The 19,069-nt window shown below is 38.1% G+C and overlaps 2 protein-coding genes and 1 long non-coding RNA gene across 3 annotated transcripts; 1 reads left to right on the top strand and 2 right to left on the bottom strand.

The window, feature by feature from the left end:
• On the bottom strand, positions 1,253–1,732 carry LOC109841618. The gene has a single exon (XM_020410572.1). The coding sequence runs from the start codon at positions 1,730–1,732 to the stop codon at positions 1,253–1,255; it is 480 nt and encodes a 159-aa protein (XP_020266161.1).
• LOC109843608 lies at positions 7,034–7,643 on the bottom strand. Its single transcript, XR_002247747.1, has 2 exons — positions 7,551–7,643; positions 7,034–7,249 (listed from the first exon to the last, which is right to left on the bottom strand). It is a non-coding gene; the product is annotated as an uncharacterized LOC109843608 (long non-coding RNA).
• LOC109843522 (phosphatidyl-N-methylethanolamine N-methyltransferase) lies at positions 15,385–19,065 on the top strand. Its single transcript, XM_020412490.1, has 2 exons — positions 15,385–15,596; positions 18,600–19,065. The coding sequence occupies exons 1-2, from the start codon at positions 15,472–15,474 to the stop codon at positions 18,847–18,849; spliced, it is 375 nt and encodes a 124-aa protein (XP_020268079.1). The 5' UTR covers positions 15,385–15,471; the 3' UTR covers positions 18,850–19,065.

The following is a 19,069-nucleotide window of genomic DNA, read 5'->3' as shown; positions in this document are numbered from 1 at the left end:
GAAGAGAGCATCGTCAGATTTGTATATCCTTTTCTGTCGAGTATAATTGCTAAGACTAGTCATTTTTGTAATCTTTGCTTTAACTCTTTGACATGGGAAATCTTCGAATTTGTAGCCTTCTGGTAAGTCAGATTCCCGATGTTAAACTTCCATCATCAGTGTTTGATGGCCGACTCAGCTAATCCATTGTGATTTTAGGAAAGCACTACAGAACCCCCTCCAAAGTATTTCGAAAGTTCGCGAAGAGTTGACTGCGCGACGAATTTCGAAATACTTTGGACTGCCAAAGATTTTGTCTTAATCAAATGTCTCATATCACTAGTGAGTGTGGCGGTCGACCGCTGATCTGTCTGGCTTCTACCTGCTGATTCCTTTGCTGATTTCCTGTAATTCTTCATAAAATTGATCTGTAGTGTTCTTTGCTCAACATCTCTCCCCTCATGACTTCAACATCTCTCCCCTCATGACTTCAATTTTTTGTAAGATTCATAAACATATATAGCATTGTACTCGGGGTTGTGAGGCAGTCCAGGGGTCAGCATTGAGGTTCAGTACATGCAACCCTAAGGACTTCAATTGTCTACATGACTGAATTCGGAGTCCGAACATCAACCCAAACTGCTGTAACACACAACATCGAACCTGGGCTAACCGAATCTGCTGATACATTTTTCTTAACGGGTCTGACCCGCACACATTCGGATACTGGACAAATGACCCAGCTGGTTATTTGTCTGTTTTGGAAATAAACAATATAGTCTCAAACGCACCTAGACTTTGATTTATCTTTCAGAAAACAGATAAAATTTACCGCCAAGAACTAATATGATGACTCTTTATCATTCATGAACTTGTTCATGTGTGCACGTAGCTGAAGGTGATTAAATGAATACCTCAATTAGGCACCGATGACGCGACTGAACTTAAAAACATAAAATGTTCAGAGAGGAAAAAACATATCACAGCAACGCAAGTTGTCCACTTTATCAATTCTTTTATTTTCCTTGGTACAACGACCGTGGTCACAATCTGATATCCTCGGTACAAACAACATAAACGTACAAGTTCAAACACACACGCAACATAAAAGGGCATTCTCATCGAATACGAATTCTATCAGAACAGCCTGCATAACGACCCATACATAGACAAATAGGGGGCAGTCCGCGGATTTCCCTTGTCCCTTTGTTTTGACTAGCACAGACGAACGGGCTGTTCTGATAGGATCTACATTCACCCTCGCCCACCATACTTAGCTACGTATTCGTGGCGCGTATCCGGCTTTCAACCGGAAGAAATCCGCCACGCCCGTCAACAACCCGGCAGGGGCCTGCCCCTGCCCGTCCCATTGCAAAGCGCGTGCAAGTTCGTAGTACACAATCCCGGTGAACTCTTCCTTAACGTCACCGGAAAAGTTTCCAATGTACTTGGAGTTTACGCGGATGTCACCGTTGACGTTGTCGGATATACCGATCATGCTCTGGGTAATCGTTACGGTTATCTCCGTAACATTTTTCCTGTCGGTTTCGTTCTGTTGAGCGAACGCGTACCAAAAGGAGGACGACCCTTTTTCCAGGACGTCGAGGGCGTAGTCAAGCCCGACTTGGTGCTGGAAGCGGTCGCCGCCGGGCGTGCCTATCGCGCTGTTGCTGGCTGAGTAGATAACGGCGTAGGAGGGGGCTAAGGCTGAGATGGCCACGAGAGCAGCAAGAGGTAGAGTGAATGTTTTCATGCTTGCTTGCTTGCTTGCTTGTTGCTTGATTAGTGAGAGAGTGGGTGTTTATATAATAAGTGGTCTCGTTGGTTAATCCGTGATTTCTTGAATATGGCCAAGAGCATAATGCGAGCTGGTGTACACGAGACGTCGATGAGAAATAGGTCGTTTTTGCCGTTAGTATTGGCTGGTATTATATATCATTGTTTTGGGCTCGATCATTTTTCTTTTTGCCGTTTGTATTATAGTTTTTAACATATCCACCATCAAATTGCTAGTATTTTAATAGAAGAAATTTGCCAAATAGACCTATTTTGCTAAATATTTAGTAAAACTGACCGTTTTGCTAATCTTTTTGACCAACAGACCAAAAAGAGGTCGTTTTTGCAAAACAGACCATTCGAAACATACGAGACTAATAGTCCTGTATGATTTAATGATGGTCTGTTTAGCAAAATCGATCTTTTTTTTTTTTGCCAACATGCCAAAAAGAGGTCTATTTTGCTAAATATTTAGCAAAACAGTCTGTTTTGTTAAATATTTAGCAAAATAGGTCTATTTTACGAATTTTTCCAAAAAATTTAAAATTATCATCCAATTCTGGTTATTTGCTCGTTTACTCCTCAAATCATATAGATAGTAATTAGTGCAAGTCATCACTGTTTGGGACTAAAATTGAAGCATTCCCAAATTTCGATTAAAATGATTAACTTTTTGGTTAATTTCACAAAACCCCCTAAACTTTGGCATGTTGCACATAACCCCCCTGAACTTTGTTTATCTCACTTAACCCTCATAGCTATGGGGTGTCTCCCAAAATCCCCCTGAACTTTTAGCTTATCACACCTATTCCCTGTATGTAATTTGCAAATAACTAAAATTTTCTTGAGGGGAAAAAACACAAACTTTAGGGAAGGAGTATGTTGCATTTAAATGATAGGTGATAAAGTTTGAAATTTTTCACGCAAAGACATTTTAGTTATTCGCAAATTGCAGGCTGGAGATTAGGTGAGATAAGCTAAAGCTTAGGGGCGGGGTTTTGTGAGACACCCCTTAGTACAAAGGGGTTATGTGAGATAAATAAAGTTAGGGGGTTATGTACAACATATTTTGTTAAACCATTTTGTAAAATCAACCCTATTTTTTTTTATACATAACTAATTTACCTCGACTAATTTAACTAAAAACTCTCCCTGGGAGTGGGGAGCGGAAACGTAGGTCAGAAGGACCGAACTTCGTCATCATCTTTGTGTGTTTGTGTTGATTATTTGCACACTATCTCATTTGTGTTTTAGTTTATGTTTATATCACTCTTTGTTTATATTGCATATTCTTGCTCATAATTAGTTGTACATCATACTTGCAAAGATAAATTGTTAATAAGTTTTAATTGACATTAATATCAGATTAGATTAGCACATTACCCTATTCACCCTCTCTAGGGTACTTACTGTTGGATATTTTGTTGGAGAAAAGGCAATTTTGCTTTAATGAATGCTAATAAATTTTGTAATTAAAAATATGCTTTAATTAGAAATTAAAATGAGCATAATGGCTATACATTATGATGAACGTTACGGAATTAATTACGGGTTTTGTAACGTCTTTTCCAACCCTATATATATATCCGTATGTTGAGCTCAAAATAATAAGAAAAATATACAACAAGTTTCTCTTGTTTTTCCTTCTCTCCCCTACATATTACTTTCATCTATATATTCGTTTTATTTTATGGGAAACTTTCTTCATCTGAGCTGAAGCTCTGCATTCTCGCCCGAGTGCAGAGGCCGGCCGTTTCCGGGGGCTTTTACCGCTAGGGGGAAGGAATCATCTGCGCTAGGGCGATAGACGGGTTCTTAATCTTCTAGGGCAGCGATTACACGACTGCTCCCGTCAGACCTGATTTTTCTTATCTCTCATTTATTTTAATTTCGGATTTACTTCATGCTATAATCTTAATTATTTGATATATTTCCAACACTTTCACCTTGCTCTATATATTGAGCCCCTGATTTGTCCCAACAATTATAGTTCCATTTTCACAAGAATTTCAAAACCCCTAGGAAATGCCATGTTAAAATTTCCCTGTAACTCCTAATTCTCTCCTTCACCTTTGCATTTTTGTAGTGAAAGAATTTACGGATTACACTGGTGCAGTGATTATTCTTTTTGGTATACCAATAATACAATAGCGTCAACGTATTAGATATTATCACATGCCCATCGTGTGATTTAAGTACATCTTGACGTAACAAGAACCGTCAATCTTAACTTCCTTCAAGAATTTACTAAAGATTATATTAAATTATTTTTTCAAAAATCATAAAAGTCATAAAAACATGTTTAAATTCGTATGCTACCCGAGCTTTTGTTTATCTTTCTTTTAATTGGAGTTTTATTCACATTAAATTCTATCCCATGAAGAATCACTTTTCTATACAACATTGAAAATTAGGGGAACGACTACATTACAACTTAAATCTCTCCCAATAGTTCTTGACTCTGGACACAATCTAATAAGAACACAAGATGTGTTCCACAAGGATGACCTGATAATATTTTTCATCTTTTTCCATAGGATTCTTTTTTTTTTCGAGTAAGTGTTCAGTAGAGAATCTAGGACATGAAATGTGTACTTAAAAAATATCAATTCTTAGATTTGTGCACGGTTTTTAAAATCCAATGATCAAGAATTGACATTCATTTAGTGTACATTTAATGTCACAGTATATATATAAAACCTTAAACTTTGTAACTATTTCCGCAAGGAAAATGATTTAAGGACCCAAAATATGGGACCAATGGAGGGGACAGATGATGTGTCCCCTCCCTATTGCATAATGAGTTGGTCATGCCAACTTTCATTTTTGGGGGGTTTTCAATTCTTTATGCCAAAAAGCGAGGCAGACACCTCACCTTCCCCTCCCTTGGTCCCATATTTGGGTCCCCGTAGCAGCACTCTTTTCCGCAAACCTATAACCCAAACCCACCCCCACCCCCACCCCCACCCCCACACACATTTTCTATTAAAAATTCAAATAGAAACATTCGTACTCAAAATTCCTAAAGGCATCACTCCCTAAAAAAGGCACCTTGGTAAAAGGAGGCCAGTTTTCGTCCGTTGACGTCCGGACGAGAAGCCCGGGTCCCAAAACTATCAATGTCTACTTCTTTTTCAAACTTCAAGACCCAACCAACGGCTATTTTTCTCCCTCCTCTCATTTAAATTGAGCCCCAAACTCACCTCACTCCCTCACACTCCTTCCCTCAAATCTCATCATCAAGCTCTCCTTCAGTCTCTAGTCCAACTTAAAAAGAAAAAAAATCAAAAACAGTTCAAGCTTCTATGGCTTCTTCATCTTCTTCGTTCCTCCTACTTGCTCTTCTCTTCACCACCATTATAAGCACCTCAGAAGCCAATTCTTTGTCGGAGGCTCGGAGAAATGATGCGGAAAATCCCCTCCTCTACTTCCGACTCCCTCAACAAACCAACCGCTTCCAAGTCGGCGACTCCCTCGGTAATAAAACCTCTCAATCATCAGATTTCCTCAATCATAACCATCTATCCTCTACCAAAAAAAAAATTTTCCAGTAGCACAAAGTCTTTATCCCAAAATTTTCGGATTCTATTTCTCCGTTTGGTTCTGTTAAGTTATAACTTGTAGTACCTGACGATATTTTGGTAATTACCTCCGTTACAAATGAACAAACCGCCTTAGTCTATTTTCTCTCATTTTATTCTCGATTTCTATTGTAGCAACATCTAAGAAAGTGCGTGTGTATATGTATATAGCTAAATTTTAGCAACGTATTTCTTGTAGTATGGAAGTACGACAGCAGATTGGATTCGGTCCTCCAAGTGACCAAACAAGACTACTTGAGCTGCAACACGTCCAGCCCAATCGCAGCCCGCGACGAAGGCCACACGGTGATCAGGCTGCACCATTCCGGGCCCTACTACTTCATCGGTGGGGCAACTGGAGGGAGCGCTTGCGAGAAGCCGGCCAGAAGCTCGTCGTCGTCGTTATGGCTCCGGAGAATACGGTCGCTTCGCCCTGCCGCCGTCCCCGATGATGTTCGACGCGGCGGCAGTGCCGCCCACAGACGGCGGTGGCTCTTGGCGGCGGTGGTCGGCTGGGGGCTGGTTGTAGTGGGGATGGCTTGATGGGTTGTGTTCTTGAGAGGTTGTCGCTTGAGATCGACTTGGAATTTTTTTGCGCTGGGTTTTAAGTTTTCAGTTTATTAGGGGGGAAATTATGTTGACGTCTGTCTATGTCATTGCTTCTAATGATATATAAATATGATTCATTTTATTTATTATTTACAGTCAATTGTTGTTGTGCTGGACCGTCTCCACTAAAAATTTTCTGATGGTGGTGGTGTTTTTGGAATCAAGATGAGCTTGTTTTTAGATACATAATTAGAAATACCGTTCAAAGTTAAAATGGGGATGCAAATAATGAGGATGTAGATAAAATTTCTCTCCTAATTTCGTTCCCAACCAAGAGAAATTTTAGCAGGCTCTCCCCCCCTCGTTACAAAGAGAAATACACCACAGATATAGAGAAACAAGGAGCACAAAGATTGAAAAAACAGAAGAAAGAAAGAAAATGAGCACCGCAGCTGACGGAAACAGGCCACAGCGGCGTGCTACACCAGCGCCGCAGCGCACGCTGCCTGCACGGCCAAAGTGGCCGCCGTAGGAGCCCTTGTTCATTCGGTTGCCACGCGATACTTCACATGGGCGCCAAGGCCAAGCCCGAAGGTAAGCCCAGTGAGGTCGCCCGGGTGGCTGAGGGCTCGCGCCGAGGCCAATAAACTTGGCCGACTCTGGGGCTTGTGAGGATGATTCAAAAACACAAGATGTTCTTCTTGCAAGTTTCTCTTTTTTGTTCAGTTGATTCAAAACGAGATGTTCAAACACATTGTTTGATCAGTTAACAATAGAAACTTTTATCTCCTGATTTTGTATTTTTCATTTTTTGGTTTCAATGAAGACAGATAGTAGCTCTTAATGTTTCTCGCCTCCGGTTATTAGAATTTAAATTTCAGTTTTCGGTCTGGAAATCGTGAATGTGGTATGTTACGCAGACTCAAGAAATTTTCATATGTTTTTATCATGAATCAACCATCGAGTGACAAAAAATTTCTCAATTTCATGAAAACTCTGGACTTCGGATGAAATTAACATGTTTTTTTAGTCAGGCATTAGTATACGATTAACCAATTTCATAAAAATTGAAACTTATTTTCTGAGAATGCATAACCCATAGACACAATGGCAATAAGATGCAGCTAGGAACTAAGGCATGCTTGATGTATTTGAATAGGTATTATGTGAGTTAGCAAGTGAAAGCATGCTTAATGCTCATGAACTCAAGAAATTTCCTTTATTATACAAGATCCTGAAAACAGAACATAACAGTGACACAAAGCAGATGAATATTATTCACATGCGTCTGAAAGAAATTGATGAAATTAAGCTCACTTCATTGGAAATCCTTGTCTTCAATTCTTTCCTTAATCCTCTTTATCCTGCAGTGAAAAACCATACGCAACTTACTTCAAGAATAGAGATTCAATTTCACTATTCATTTTGAAAAAATTTAATTCAAATCATCCAACTTTATGTTCACAAATTCATCATGTTTATTCATTACATCTCTCAAAGATATATGCATTCTAAATTTGTGTTATAACTCTATATATTAAAAAAGTATCGTCAAAATTAGCTATTATCATCTTGAATGATAATCTGAAGCTCATCACACATTGAACCCTTCAGACCGCAAACATTGTTTATGTGCTTCAATAAATTTACTACACTTATCCTCACCATTTTGCACGACACATTCATCCCTAAGCTTCTTTGTTTCGGGGCAGGCACAGCAAATTTTCTTCTTAAGCTTTGTGTCAGCTTCTGCACTGCTGTAGCCAAGCCTTGAGTAGTGGCTGGGGATTGCTGTGCTTTTTTTTCCAATGGCGTAGCAACCTCTTTGTCGACCATTGCAGTACACCTAGTAAAAACCAGCAAAAACAGAGACAGAAGGTTATAAACAATAACTGAGTGACAAATAAGTGCATGTTGATCAAATAATGGATATGAGATGACAGCTCATTTCATTTCGCTAAATGAAGTATCAAGAAATGGCTAACTGTGAACTCCACCCTGTTACTCACATCAAAACATGTGGACCTTACCATTCACATCTCTTGTTAGCTCATACCCAATATCCATTATTAATTACAAATATAGTTCGACCATAACTTTTAAGTATCAGGAAAAACATGAACGGAAAATTCTGAAAATTAGGGGATTTTACGGTAAAACAAGACAAAATTTGGGCATATGCACAATACTTTTGAATGGAAAAGGGACAAAAATAAAGATTATACTACAAATTCTATTTAATCAACATGAGAGCAAGCATGAGCCAACGAGAACAACAATCTGTCTACGAACATAATACAACTCAAGTGTTCTTCTAATTCACATATTCCAATATGGTTTACAATTAAGAACTTCTAACGTCTGTTTCGCATCTTCTTTCTCGAGATGCATAAACCAATGCTTTCTGCAGTGTTGTGTAGACATGCCTTAAGTAGTTTTACAACTAGTGTCAAAAACCAGTAGCACCAGCAGAAACACAAAATGAGAATATGCCGAAGCAGAAAAACAAAGAAGGGAAAACGAAGAAAATTATGGAAAAGAAGGAAGGTGCTGTTGAAGATCATTAATGGATTTTGGGTTAAACACAATTCCAAACTGAAACCCAAACGAGAAACACTAACTTGCACAGCATACCTCATGTCAAAATGATGCCTGTCATGGAAGCCAACTCCAAAAGATACAGCTACCTAAAGATATAGCAGAGGTTTCCTTTATTCTCCCTATAGCACATGGTTAGCAGATGTGGTGAATGACTTACCAGATGATATGGATCATGATGCTTCAAAGTAAAAATAACGCCAATACCATAGAGGAGAAATGTTGGCTAGATCATTTTGATTGCACTAATGAACAATCCATAGACAAAGCACTAAAGGGGCTCACAATCACTTGATTTTACTAATACGCCATGTGCTAGACTATAGGAGAATGAAATCACAATCCCTTGATTTTAGCTCTTCTGCTAAACTATAGAAAAATAAATTCGCATCCCGTGATGCTAAGAATATACTAAACTCTAGGAGAGTACAAGGAAAGGAAATTGTGTGCTTGAGGTAGCTTTGGTGTAGAGAAGTTTGTCATCCGCATCCGCTCTTCTACAACTTCATGATGGTGCTAGTCTTGCCCATACTATACAATACAGGCAGCTTGTTGAGGCATTGCAGTATTTGTCTCTCACAAAACCGGATGTCACTTTTGCTGTCAACAAATTGTTTCAACATATGCCTTCTCCTAGTGATATTCATAGCCAATCTTTAAACTGGTGGTTTGTTATCTGAAGAGAAATATACTTCATGGTCTATTGTTGAACAGAAATTCACCAATATCCCTAACTACTTCTACTAATGCGGTCTGTTAAGGCAACAATGACGATACAACATATATCTTGCAACTTGGCTCCAAGCTATCATCCTAGATATTCGCAGAGAACAGTATCTCTTCTTTCAACTGAAACGAGTATAGGGCTCTTGCTTATGCTACAGCTTAAGTTAATGGGGTGGAAAATCTTAGCAAAGAACTTTGTCTCCTCATCTTCCCTGCCTATTGTTTATTAACGATGTTGATGCTAGTTACTTGAATGCTAATCCAGTCTTCCACTCATATATGAACATCTACCATCTGATTATCACTTTGTTACATATCAAGTTCGCTGGCAAGCTTCAAATGTTCTACATATTTGTGGGCATTGTTATCGAGGCGCGCGCCCCGGGCGCGCCCCGGGCGTGGGGCGCTGCGGGTTGGGACAATTGCTCCCCGCACCAGAGGCGGGGAGCTGCACGCACACGAGGCGCGCGCCTCGTGTGCGCCTCACGCGCGCCTCACGCGCACCTCGTGTGCGCTTAACACCTGCGTCATGTAATAGACTCTTTCTTCTGTTTTTTAAAATAATTTACATATTACATATTTACGTAATGTAATAACTCTTTCTTGCTAGTTGCTAATCCATTCTCCATCTTTTCATGTTTAACCTATAAAAATGAAACATTAATTAGTAATTTAGTATACGTGTTTGCTAATCGTAACTTCCTTCTCTAATTAGCATGCTAACTAGAAAATTATGAACATGTAAATATGTAATTGTTACCTTCATTCTCCATCTTTTCATGATAACTAACAAATAGCAATTAAGAATGCTAACTACAAAATTATGAACGATCATGTTTTTTTAATCACTTAATTGTTACTTAAAAATACATATATTTTAAATGAAAATACATATTTCTTATTTGTTACTTGCTTGTTTTACTTCATAGACTTTTGCTTATGTTGGAAATTATCTTGCATTCTGATTTGTGGAAACTTATGAACTTATCTATGTTATGCATGCTAATTAAGACTCTTTCATGAATTAGTAGGTGAAATTATATTTCTTGGTCTTTTTATGTGACAATTTATAAACATGTTGCTTATATATTTTTTTGTCTTATGTTGGAAAATATTAGTTTGAGTTGTGGGCCTCAATTCAGTGAGGGGCGCGCATCGTGGTGCGCCTCAATTCAGTGAGGCGCGTACATCGTTGTGCGCCTTGCGCATGGTGCGCGTAAGGGGCCTTTGCGCCCCGCATTGCGCCTTGCGCCTCAATAACAATGTCTGTGGGTGTGAATGCTAAGACAAAAGCCTGCTCCAAGAATCAATTTCGAGACTTTATGGTCCCAGATCGGAGTATGCAACGGATCCTTTGTCTTCAGTGAGTCAACTCAAAAAGATTTAGTTATCTAAAGTTTAGCACACAGTTCCCTTTCGCTCTCCTATAGGCTATAGTTTATCACATGAGACAAAATGATAGGATTGTAACTTGGTTCCTCTACACTTCAGCACCTGAGTAGTACATTAACTGAAATCTAGTGATTTTGATTTTATCCTCCTATAGTTTAGCACATAGTTAGCACATGATGTATTAACTAAAAGTAAGGGATTGTGACTTCCTTTACTGCTTTATATGTAGATAGTTCATCAGTACAATCAAAACATTCCAGCCAACATATCTCCTCTATAATGGAAAACTCAAGGCACAATCCTAGTGTCCCATGACAACTTCCCCTAGACTGTTTACCACCCAAAAAGAAACTATCATCTACGAAAAACAAAAGGGTTATTTAGAATCTTAGATATTAGTCCCTCAAATCTTCAATAATTCCAATAATTTCGTATGAGTCCCTCAAATCTCAACAATTGTTCATTAGTCCCTCAAATCCTAAGAGGTCTTACAATTTGGTCCCTTAATGACCAAAATACCCCTTAGTTATGATTTTTCTCTTAAAACCCATATTCTCCAAATTTTTTGACATTTTGATACCCAAACTTTACACCTTTTTAACATTAATATTTAAAAAAATTTCTAACAACTTCATTAAGACAAAGTTTATACCTTTTTCACTTCCCAAAGTTTTGTTCTTTGACACGTTGATACTCCAAACTTTAGGCTATCAAAGTTTAAAAAAAAAGTATTTGAACTGTGAGGCGTCAAAGTAAAAAAAAAAAATGTGTAAGGTTTGGGGTATCAAAGAGCAAAAAAAAAATTTAGGATGTCAATGTTAAAAAGGTGCAATCTTTTAGCATCGAAAGTGTCGAAAATGCTTTTGGGCATCAAAGTTCAAAGTAGTGTAAACTTTGGAACGCCAACTTGCAGACAACTCATCAAAAAAACAATTAGCTGACGGGCACTTCGGCCATTGAGGGACCAAGTTGCGGTAACACTAGGGTCTGAGGGATTTCATAGGTTCAAGGGGCTAATACGGAATCATTGAAGGTTTGAGGGAGTAATATCTAAATAACCCAAAACAAAATGCTCACGCAATTGGAAAGGTATCATCCTTCCCTTCTCCTCCCTTTCCATTGGATCCTAACATATCCCCGCGGATGGATCGAACTACAGTCTACAAAAGTACAATCTACTGAGGTCATGAACTAGGTGTTAGAATCCCCAAATCATGAGCTCATAGACCCTATAAAACCCAAAACCCATATTAATAACCTTAATCAAACAGTCTCTAATCAAGCAGTCGCAAAGATTTGGGAATTCAATGAGAACAACAACGAGTATTTTTAACCCTAGTTTTGATTGTAATAACTCTTTCTTGCTAGTTGCTAATCCATTCTCCATCTTTTCATGTTTAACCTATAAAAATGAAACATTAATTAGTAATTTAGTATACGTGTTTGCTAATCGTAACTTCCTTCTCTAATTAGCATGCTAACTAGAAAATTATGAACATGTAAATATGTAATTGTTACCTTCATTCTCCATCTTTTCATGATAACTAACAAATAGCAATTAAGAATGCTAACTACAAAATTATGAACGATCATGTTTTTTTAATCACTTAATTGTTACTTAAAAATACATATATTTTAAATGAAAATACATATTTCTTATTTGTTACTTGCTTGTTTTACTTCATAGACTTTTGCTTATGTTGGAAATTATCTTGCATTCTGATTTGTGGAAACTTATGAACTTATCTATGTTATGCATGCTAATTAAGACTCTTTCATGAATTAGTAGGTGAAATTATATTTCTTGGTCTTTTTATGTGACAATTTATAAACATGTTGCTTATATATTTTTTTGTCTTATGTTGGAAAATATTAGTTTGAGTTGTGGGCCTCAATTCAGTGAGGGGCGCGCATCGTGGTGCGCCTCAATTCAGTGAGGCGCGTACATCGTTGTGCGCCTTGCGCATGGTGCGCGTAAGGGGCCTTTGCGCCCCGCATTGCGCCTTGCGCCTCAATAACAATGTCTGTGGGTGTGAATGCTAAGACAAAAGCCTGCTCCAAGAATCAATTTCGAGACTTTATGGTCCCAGATCGGAGTATGCAACGGATCCTTTGTCTTCAGTGAGTCAACTCAAAAAGATTTAGTTATCTAAAGTTTAGCACACAGTTCCCTTTCGCTCTCCTATAGGCTATAGTTTATCACATGAGACAAAATGATAGGATTGTAACTTGGTTCCTCTACACTTCAGCACCTGAGTAGTACATTAACTGAAATCTAGTGATTTTGATTTTATCCTCCTATAGTTTAGCACATAGTTAGCACATGATGTATTAACTAAAAGTAAGGGATTGTGACTTCCTTTACTGCTTTATATGTAGATAGTTCATCAGTACAATCAAAACATTCCAGCCAACATATCTCCTCTATAATGGAAAACTCAAGGCACAATCCTAGTGTCCCATGACAACTTCCCCTAGACTGTTTACCACCCAAAAAGAAACTATCATCTACGAAAAACAAAAGGGTTATTTAGAATCTTAGATATTAGTCCCTCAAATCTTCAATAATTCCAATAATTTCGTATGAGTCCCTCAAATCTCAACAATTGTTCATTAGTCCCTCAAATCCTAAGAGGTCTTACAATTTGGTCCCTTAATGACCAAAATACCCCTTAGTTATGATTTTTCTCTTAAAACCCATATTCTCCAAATTTTTTGACATTTTGATACCCAAACTTTACACCTTTTTAACATTAATATTTAAAAAAATTTCTAACAACTTCATTAAGACAAAGTTTATACCTTTTTCACTTCCCAAAGTTTTGTTCTTTGACACGTTGATACTCCAAACTTTAGGCTATCAAAGTTTAAAAAAAAAGTATTTGAACTGTGAGGCGTCAAAGTAAAAAAAAAAAATGTGTAAGGTTTGGGGTATCAAAGAGCAAAAAAAAAATTTAGGATGTCAATGTTAAAAAGGTGCAATCTTTTAGCATCGAAAGTGTCGAAAATGCTTTTGGGCATCAAAGTTCAAAGTAGTGTAAACTTTGGAACGCCAACTTGCAGACAACTCATCAAAAAAACAATTAGCTGACGGGCACTTCGGCCATTGAGGGACCAAGTTGCGGTAACACTAGGGTCTGAGGGATTTCATAGGTTCAAGGGGCTAATACGGAATCATTGAAGGTTTGAGGGAGTAATATCTAAATAACCCAAAACAAAATGCTCACGCAATTGGAAAGGTATCATCCTTCCCTTCTCCTCCCTTTCCATTGGATCCTAACATATCCCCGCGGATGGATCGAACTACAGTCTACAAAAGTACAATCTACTGAGGTCATGAACTAGGTGTTAGAATCCCCAAATCATGAGCTCATAGACCCTATAAAACCCAAAACCCATATTAATAACCTTAATCAAACAGTCTCTAATCAAGCAGTCGCAAAGATTTGGGAATTCAATGAGAACAACAACGAGTATTTTTAACCCTAGTTTTGATGACAAATGAGAGTCAGCGATGAGGAGTCGTACCTTGTTTGTTCCTCTTTGTTTTTGCCTCTGAACGTTTCTTCAGATTTTCCAATAAATTCTCAAAATCTATTGCTCCCGATTATTGGGTCGGGTTGTGTTTACACGGATCATGCCCGAGTTAGACGCTGACTGCCCAAAATCGGTGGCGGTGACCAGACCGCGTTTTAAGCCATTAAATTTAGGATTTTTTCAATGTTGTTCCCTTACATCTCTAGTAATTTGATATGAGTCCCTTAAATATGCGTATTTTAATATTAGTCCCTCGATTGCTTAAATATATTGATAAGAGTCCTTTTGTTAAAATTTATGTCCAAATTCCCTAACCCTGGTGTGGTTTACAGTTCTAAGGATTTCCGGTTACTAAAATACCCCCCACATGCATTGAAATTTGAATACACCCACCAAACTAATTTCCCCCTCTTTCTCTCTTTGTCTCTTTATTTCCCACTCTCTTCAGAAGAAAATGTGTCATCATTCTCCCGTTGAAGGCATCGGCGAGCGTGGGAAGCAACTGGAGATCGAACTCATCGACGTCGACGTGTGACGAAGGAGAAGGAGTCGGCGATCGAGATCCCGTAGAGGGATAGAGGAGAGTGTTGTTCGCAGCCGCACCAAGGGAAAGAGATGGATTGTTTTCGAAGGTTGGTGGTTTTTTGGATCGGTGATCTGATGTGAGCATGATTCTTCTTCGAGAGTTCGTCGTTCGGATTTTTAAGGTTCACATTGATGAGAATCCCACACCCCCCCCCCCCCCTTGTGATGAGAAATTTACTTGTATTTGATTGTTTATTTGAGAGGGAGATGTTGGAGAGAAGAAAAAAAATCCATGTCTCTCTATTTCCCACTCAAAAATGGTAAAAAGACCTTAGAGAGGATGAGTTTATTATGCGCAGACCATTGGAGAAGATGAAATAGATATTGGGTCCGATTTGGGTGTCTTAACAGGTTAGTAATTTTGGGTTTTAGAGGGGAGGGTATAACTATCCATTCCCTACAAAAGTTATACATAACGGAATATTCTATGGAATTTATAACCCCAACTAACTTCAGGGACTTTTATCATCATATTTAGCAATTTGAGGGACTAATATCAAAATACGCATATGTAAGGGACTAATATCAAATTACTATAGATGTAAGGGACTAATATCGAATAAACCCCTAAATTTTACCTTCTTTTCACTTCAACTTAAACCCTCAAACCCACCCCCGCGGAGCAAATGGCGGCGCGGCGGCGCGCGCCGTCGTCGGATTCTACTCCCTTCCCGTTCTACTAGTTCTGTGGGCCCACCCTCAGAAGTGGGTTGACCTCTGCGGGCGAGGCGTGGACCCCAGCCACCGCATGGCACAGATCTCGCACGTGCTCAAGGCCATCCAGATCCTCTTCCTCTTCTCCGTCGCCTCATTTCAATGGCCGCCGCTGTATTGTTATGTATTGTTTGCCTTTGGCCAGTTTCTCAACTTCAGGTGAAACCGATTATTTTGCCCTCTTTAGGGTTTTGGATACAAAGTACTATAAACTAGCTTCCTTGGTGAAAAGCATAGTTTATCTGCACTCTAATACCTTAAAGTTTCAATCTTTTTTTTTAAACTCTGATTCCAAAGTTCAAATTTTGGCCATTTGATAACAAAAGGTTTCCAAATTGATGTTAATTTGACAAAATTGATGCTCTCATGAGCTAACTTTGTGCCTTAATCTCCCCAAACTCATAACTTTTCTATGTTGATGTTTTTGAACAAAATTAACTTCGTTCTTTTTGCACTTTGGGGAATCAATTTGGCAAAATAGAACTTTAGAGTATCTACATGAAAAGGGTGAAACTTTGGGGTATTTGAAATGCAGAAAACCCGAGACGAATATCATCAAATTAGGATCAGTTAAAAAAATGCTAGATATTATCAAAAAACCATCCATGAATTAAATATCATGAACTTCATTATGTTTATAAACTACCATGAAGTTTCAGATAGGTCAATAAACTACTGTGAAATAATGTTATTATCAGATAACTACCATCGACTTTTAGGTTTTATCATATAACTTTCGTATAGATTTCTGATAATGCGTGGTATTATTTTGTTGGTTTGTAAGTTTGTACTGTTTTTAGAAAACCTCTAAGAGTTCATGGTAGTTTTTAAAACTTACCCTATTTTCAAATAATGTGGAATCAATCCAAGATTTCCATGAGCATGGAACAATACTGTGTTTGGAAATGGGGTTAGGCTGGACCGTCAGAGTTACAGAGTTCCGTGAGCATGGAACAATACTGTGTCTGAAAATGGGGTTAAGCTGGAGTTAATACCTAACAGTCCTGACTCTACCCAGACATAACACAAAAGGGGGTATGCTGTTAGTTTTTATGGGAAAAAATTCTTTCAGAGGCCCTCTAGAGAAAATCATATAGGGAGTAAGCAGACCGTGGCATGTGCCCTGCCAATTTAAAATTTATGGTTTTACTAATTCAGTAGTTAGTTTGCATTGATATTTTTAACTTGTTATAACATTGTGATGATTTAAATTTAACAGAATAATGTCGCATTTTCATCCTCTGCCCTCTATAAGTTCTTTTTTAGGTGTAGAGGTGTATGTGCGGTTACCTTGGAAACCCCTAAAAAACCTTAGTTTTTATGGAACAAATAAAATATTTCCAATCTCTTAGGAATAGATATATTATTCCAAAAAAAGGTGATTTCTTCTCATGTCGATCTTGACTTATTTCACCCCAGAAACCATACATGAGAATTGTTGACTTCTACATCCTAACCCCATTGTTCAAATAATCAAGAAAAAACATGATAACCAGAAACCGATTTCTCTAAGAAGTCATGACACGAAACGAGGCCATAAAGAATGGCAAATAGAAATACGTAAATCATATATTCATGCACAAATAATTCTGTATAGGTGTTACGACTTCTTAGAGAAATTAGTTTCCGCATTTTTGGTTGTCTGGAGAGCAAAGTGTAGTGTAGATGTTGCCTACTTGTGGGGTTTTTTTAATGCAACTATTGTGACAAATAATTCCATCTTTAAGTTGGAGTTCGCCAAGAAAAGAAAAGTTTATGGGTGGCCTCATGATGATATGCTGGGTCCAAGGTGTTCGACGGGAGTTAATTTGGGTTGAGGCCCAAGCTTACTCTTTTTTCCAAACATGAGTATTTCTTCCAGATTTTGGCTAGTTTGTCTTCTTAAATTTTTAGTACCTACTACTGCTACCTAGGCTAGCAAGTGTGATAAGATTGTCATGGACTGAGCTGGAGAAGAAAAGGATAACTCCCATTTAGGTGACAATAAAGACACAGTAGTATCATGTGGCCTCGTCAAACTTTTTTGGTGCTATTAATGACCCAAAGTGTCAAAATCATGAAATAGATTTTTCAAGTTTATACCTCTGTTTCTATTTACTGCTCTCCTGATGCTTTATGTTCCGTGACTTCCGTCCTGTCTGCCTTCTTTTCTTTCCTCTTTCACTATTCTCTATTTCTTCTACCCACGCGTCAGCTACCTTTTAGATTCATTTGAGCATGCACTTTTCAAATTTGCTTCTTATGTTTCTCTCTTTTTCATCTTTCCTTCCTTTCCTTTAAGTGCTAGATTGGAGCTTGTGCTTTTGGGATGATTTGGGGGATTTGTGTTTTGTGTGTTATGCTTTAATTTTTCCTTCCTATATCAAACTGGGATAAAAGGGAGGGTTATGTTGCATAGCTTACAACGAGCCTAAAACCAAATGGTATCTACATTATATGAAACCTAAGGAAGACAGGATTCATGTAGCCAGCCCAAAAAAATTGTGATGAAGGAATATCAACACCTTCTACTTCGATGCTCCCTTATCTATTTGTTGGGAATATGGATAAAACACCTTCTACTTCGATGCTCCCTTATCTATTTGTTGGGAATATGGATAAATAAACTAGTCGTATCGGTTCTTGTTGACATCAGTGTTGAAAATATAAATCATCTGCTTCACAAAAAGGTTTGTACCTATTTGGTATTTACATGTTTGAGATAAGGATGTAATGCATCATATATATGACGTTCGTATTAATTTTGTGGGTTGATATATATGTAAGGGTAGTTTTATTATCTAAAGAGACCATACTTTAGGATTGGTGTTGTGGTCTCTAACTTTGTATCCAGTCCATTTTGATTAATGTAACGGCTGGAGTCTCACTCTGGAGGTTCCATTCTTATTTTCAAAAAGAAAAATATAAATAAGGGCTTTTTTAAGACCTCTGTCTAGGACATTAACGTCGTAAGCATCAATTTTCAATAGTTCACAGTATTTTTCTGCAGTTTTGAAACTTCATGGTTGTTTACCAATTAAAGATCATAAAGTTTTGTGCAAGATCCTCGAAGCTTCATGGTGGTTTTGTGAAATTTGTCCTGATAATAATAATAACCAAAGCGCGGCTTAAACTTATTTTCTCGTTTCTCAACTCGGTATCTCAACGTATTAAATATTTCAGGGTTTACCAATTACTTGGTGAGGCTGGCACATACTATGGAGTGCGCTTTGGCAAGAACATTCCTTGGGTAACAGAATTTCCGTTCGGATACATAAAGGATCCACAATATGTTGGAAGTATACTGAGCCTGTTGGCGTGCTTATGTTGGATTCCCCTCCAGTTTGTTCTCCCGTGGATACTTGGCTATGTTTTCATGATGATACTGGAATCTGTCGAGGATCCAGCAACTCGCGCTAAGCCTCGCTCTTGAGCTTTAGTGAAGTGGAAAAGCAGTTACGGTTTAATTCTTGACGTTGAATAGAATTTTGAAATTTTTGTTTTGAATAAGCTTGGTTCTGCAATTCTTGTAGAACTTTTTTGAATGGCTTAATTTGATTTCATTTCTTGCATAACTTATAAGGAATCTGAAATGGTGGATTTACGTACGTGAGCTGCACTTTGCGGAAAATACATACGATTTTAAGGAGAAT

The sequence above is a fragment of the Asparagus officinalis genome, chromosome 1 (genome assembly GCF_001876935.1).
Source record: "Asparagus officinalis chromosome 1, Aspof.V1, whole genome shotgun sequence".
Lineage (NCBI taxonomy): Eukaryota > Viridiplantae > Streptophyta > Magnoliopsida > Asparagales > Asparagaceae > Asparagus > Asparagus officinalis.
Note: the sequence above shows the minus strand (reverse complement) of the source record. Positions and strands in the feature narration are given on the sequence as shown.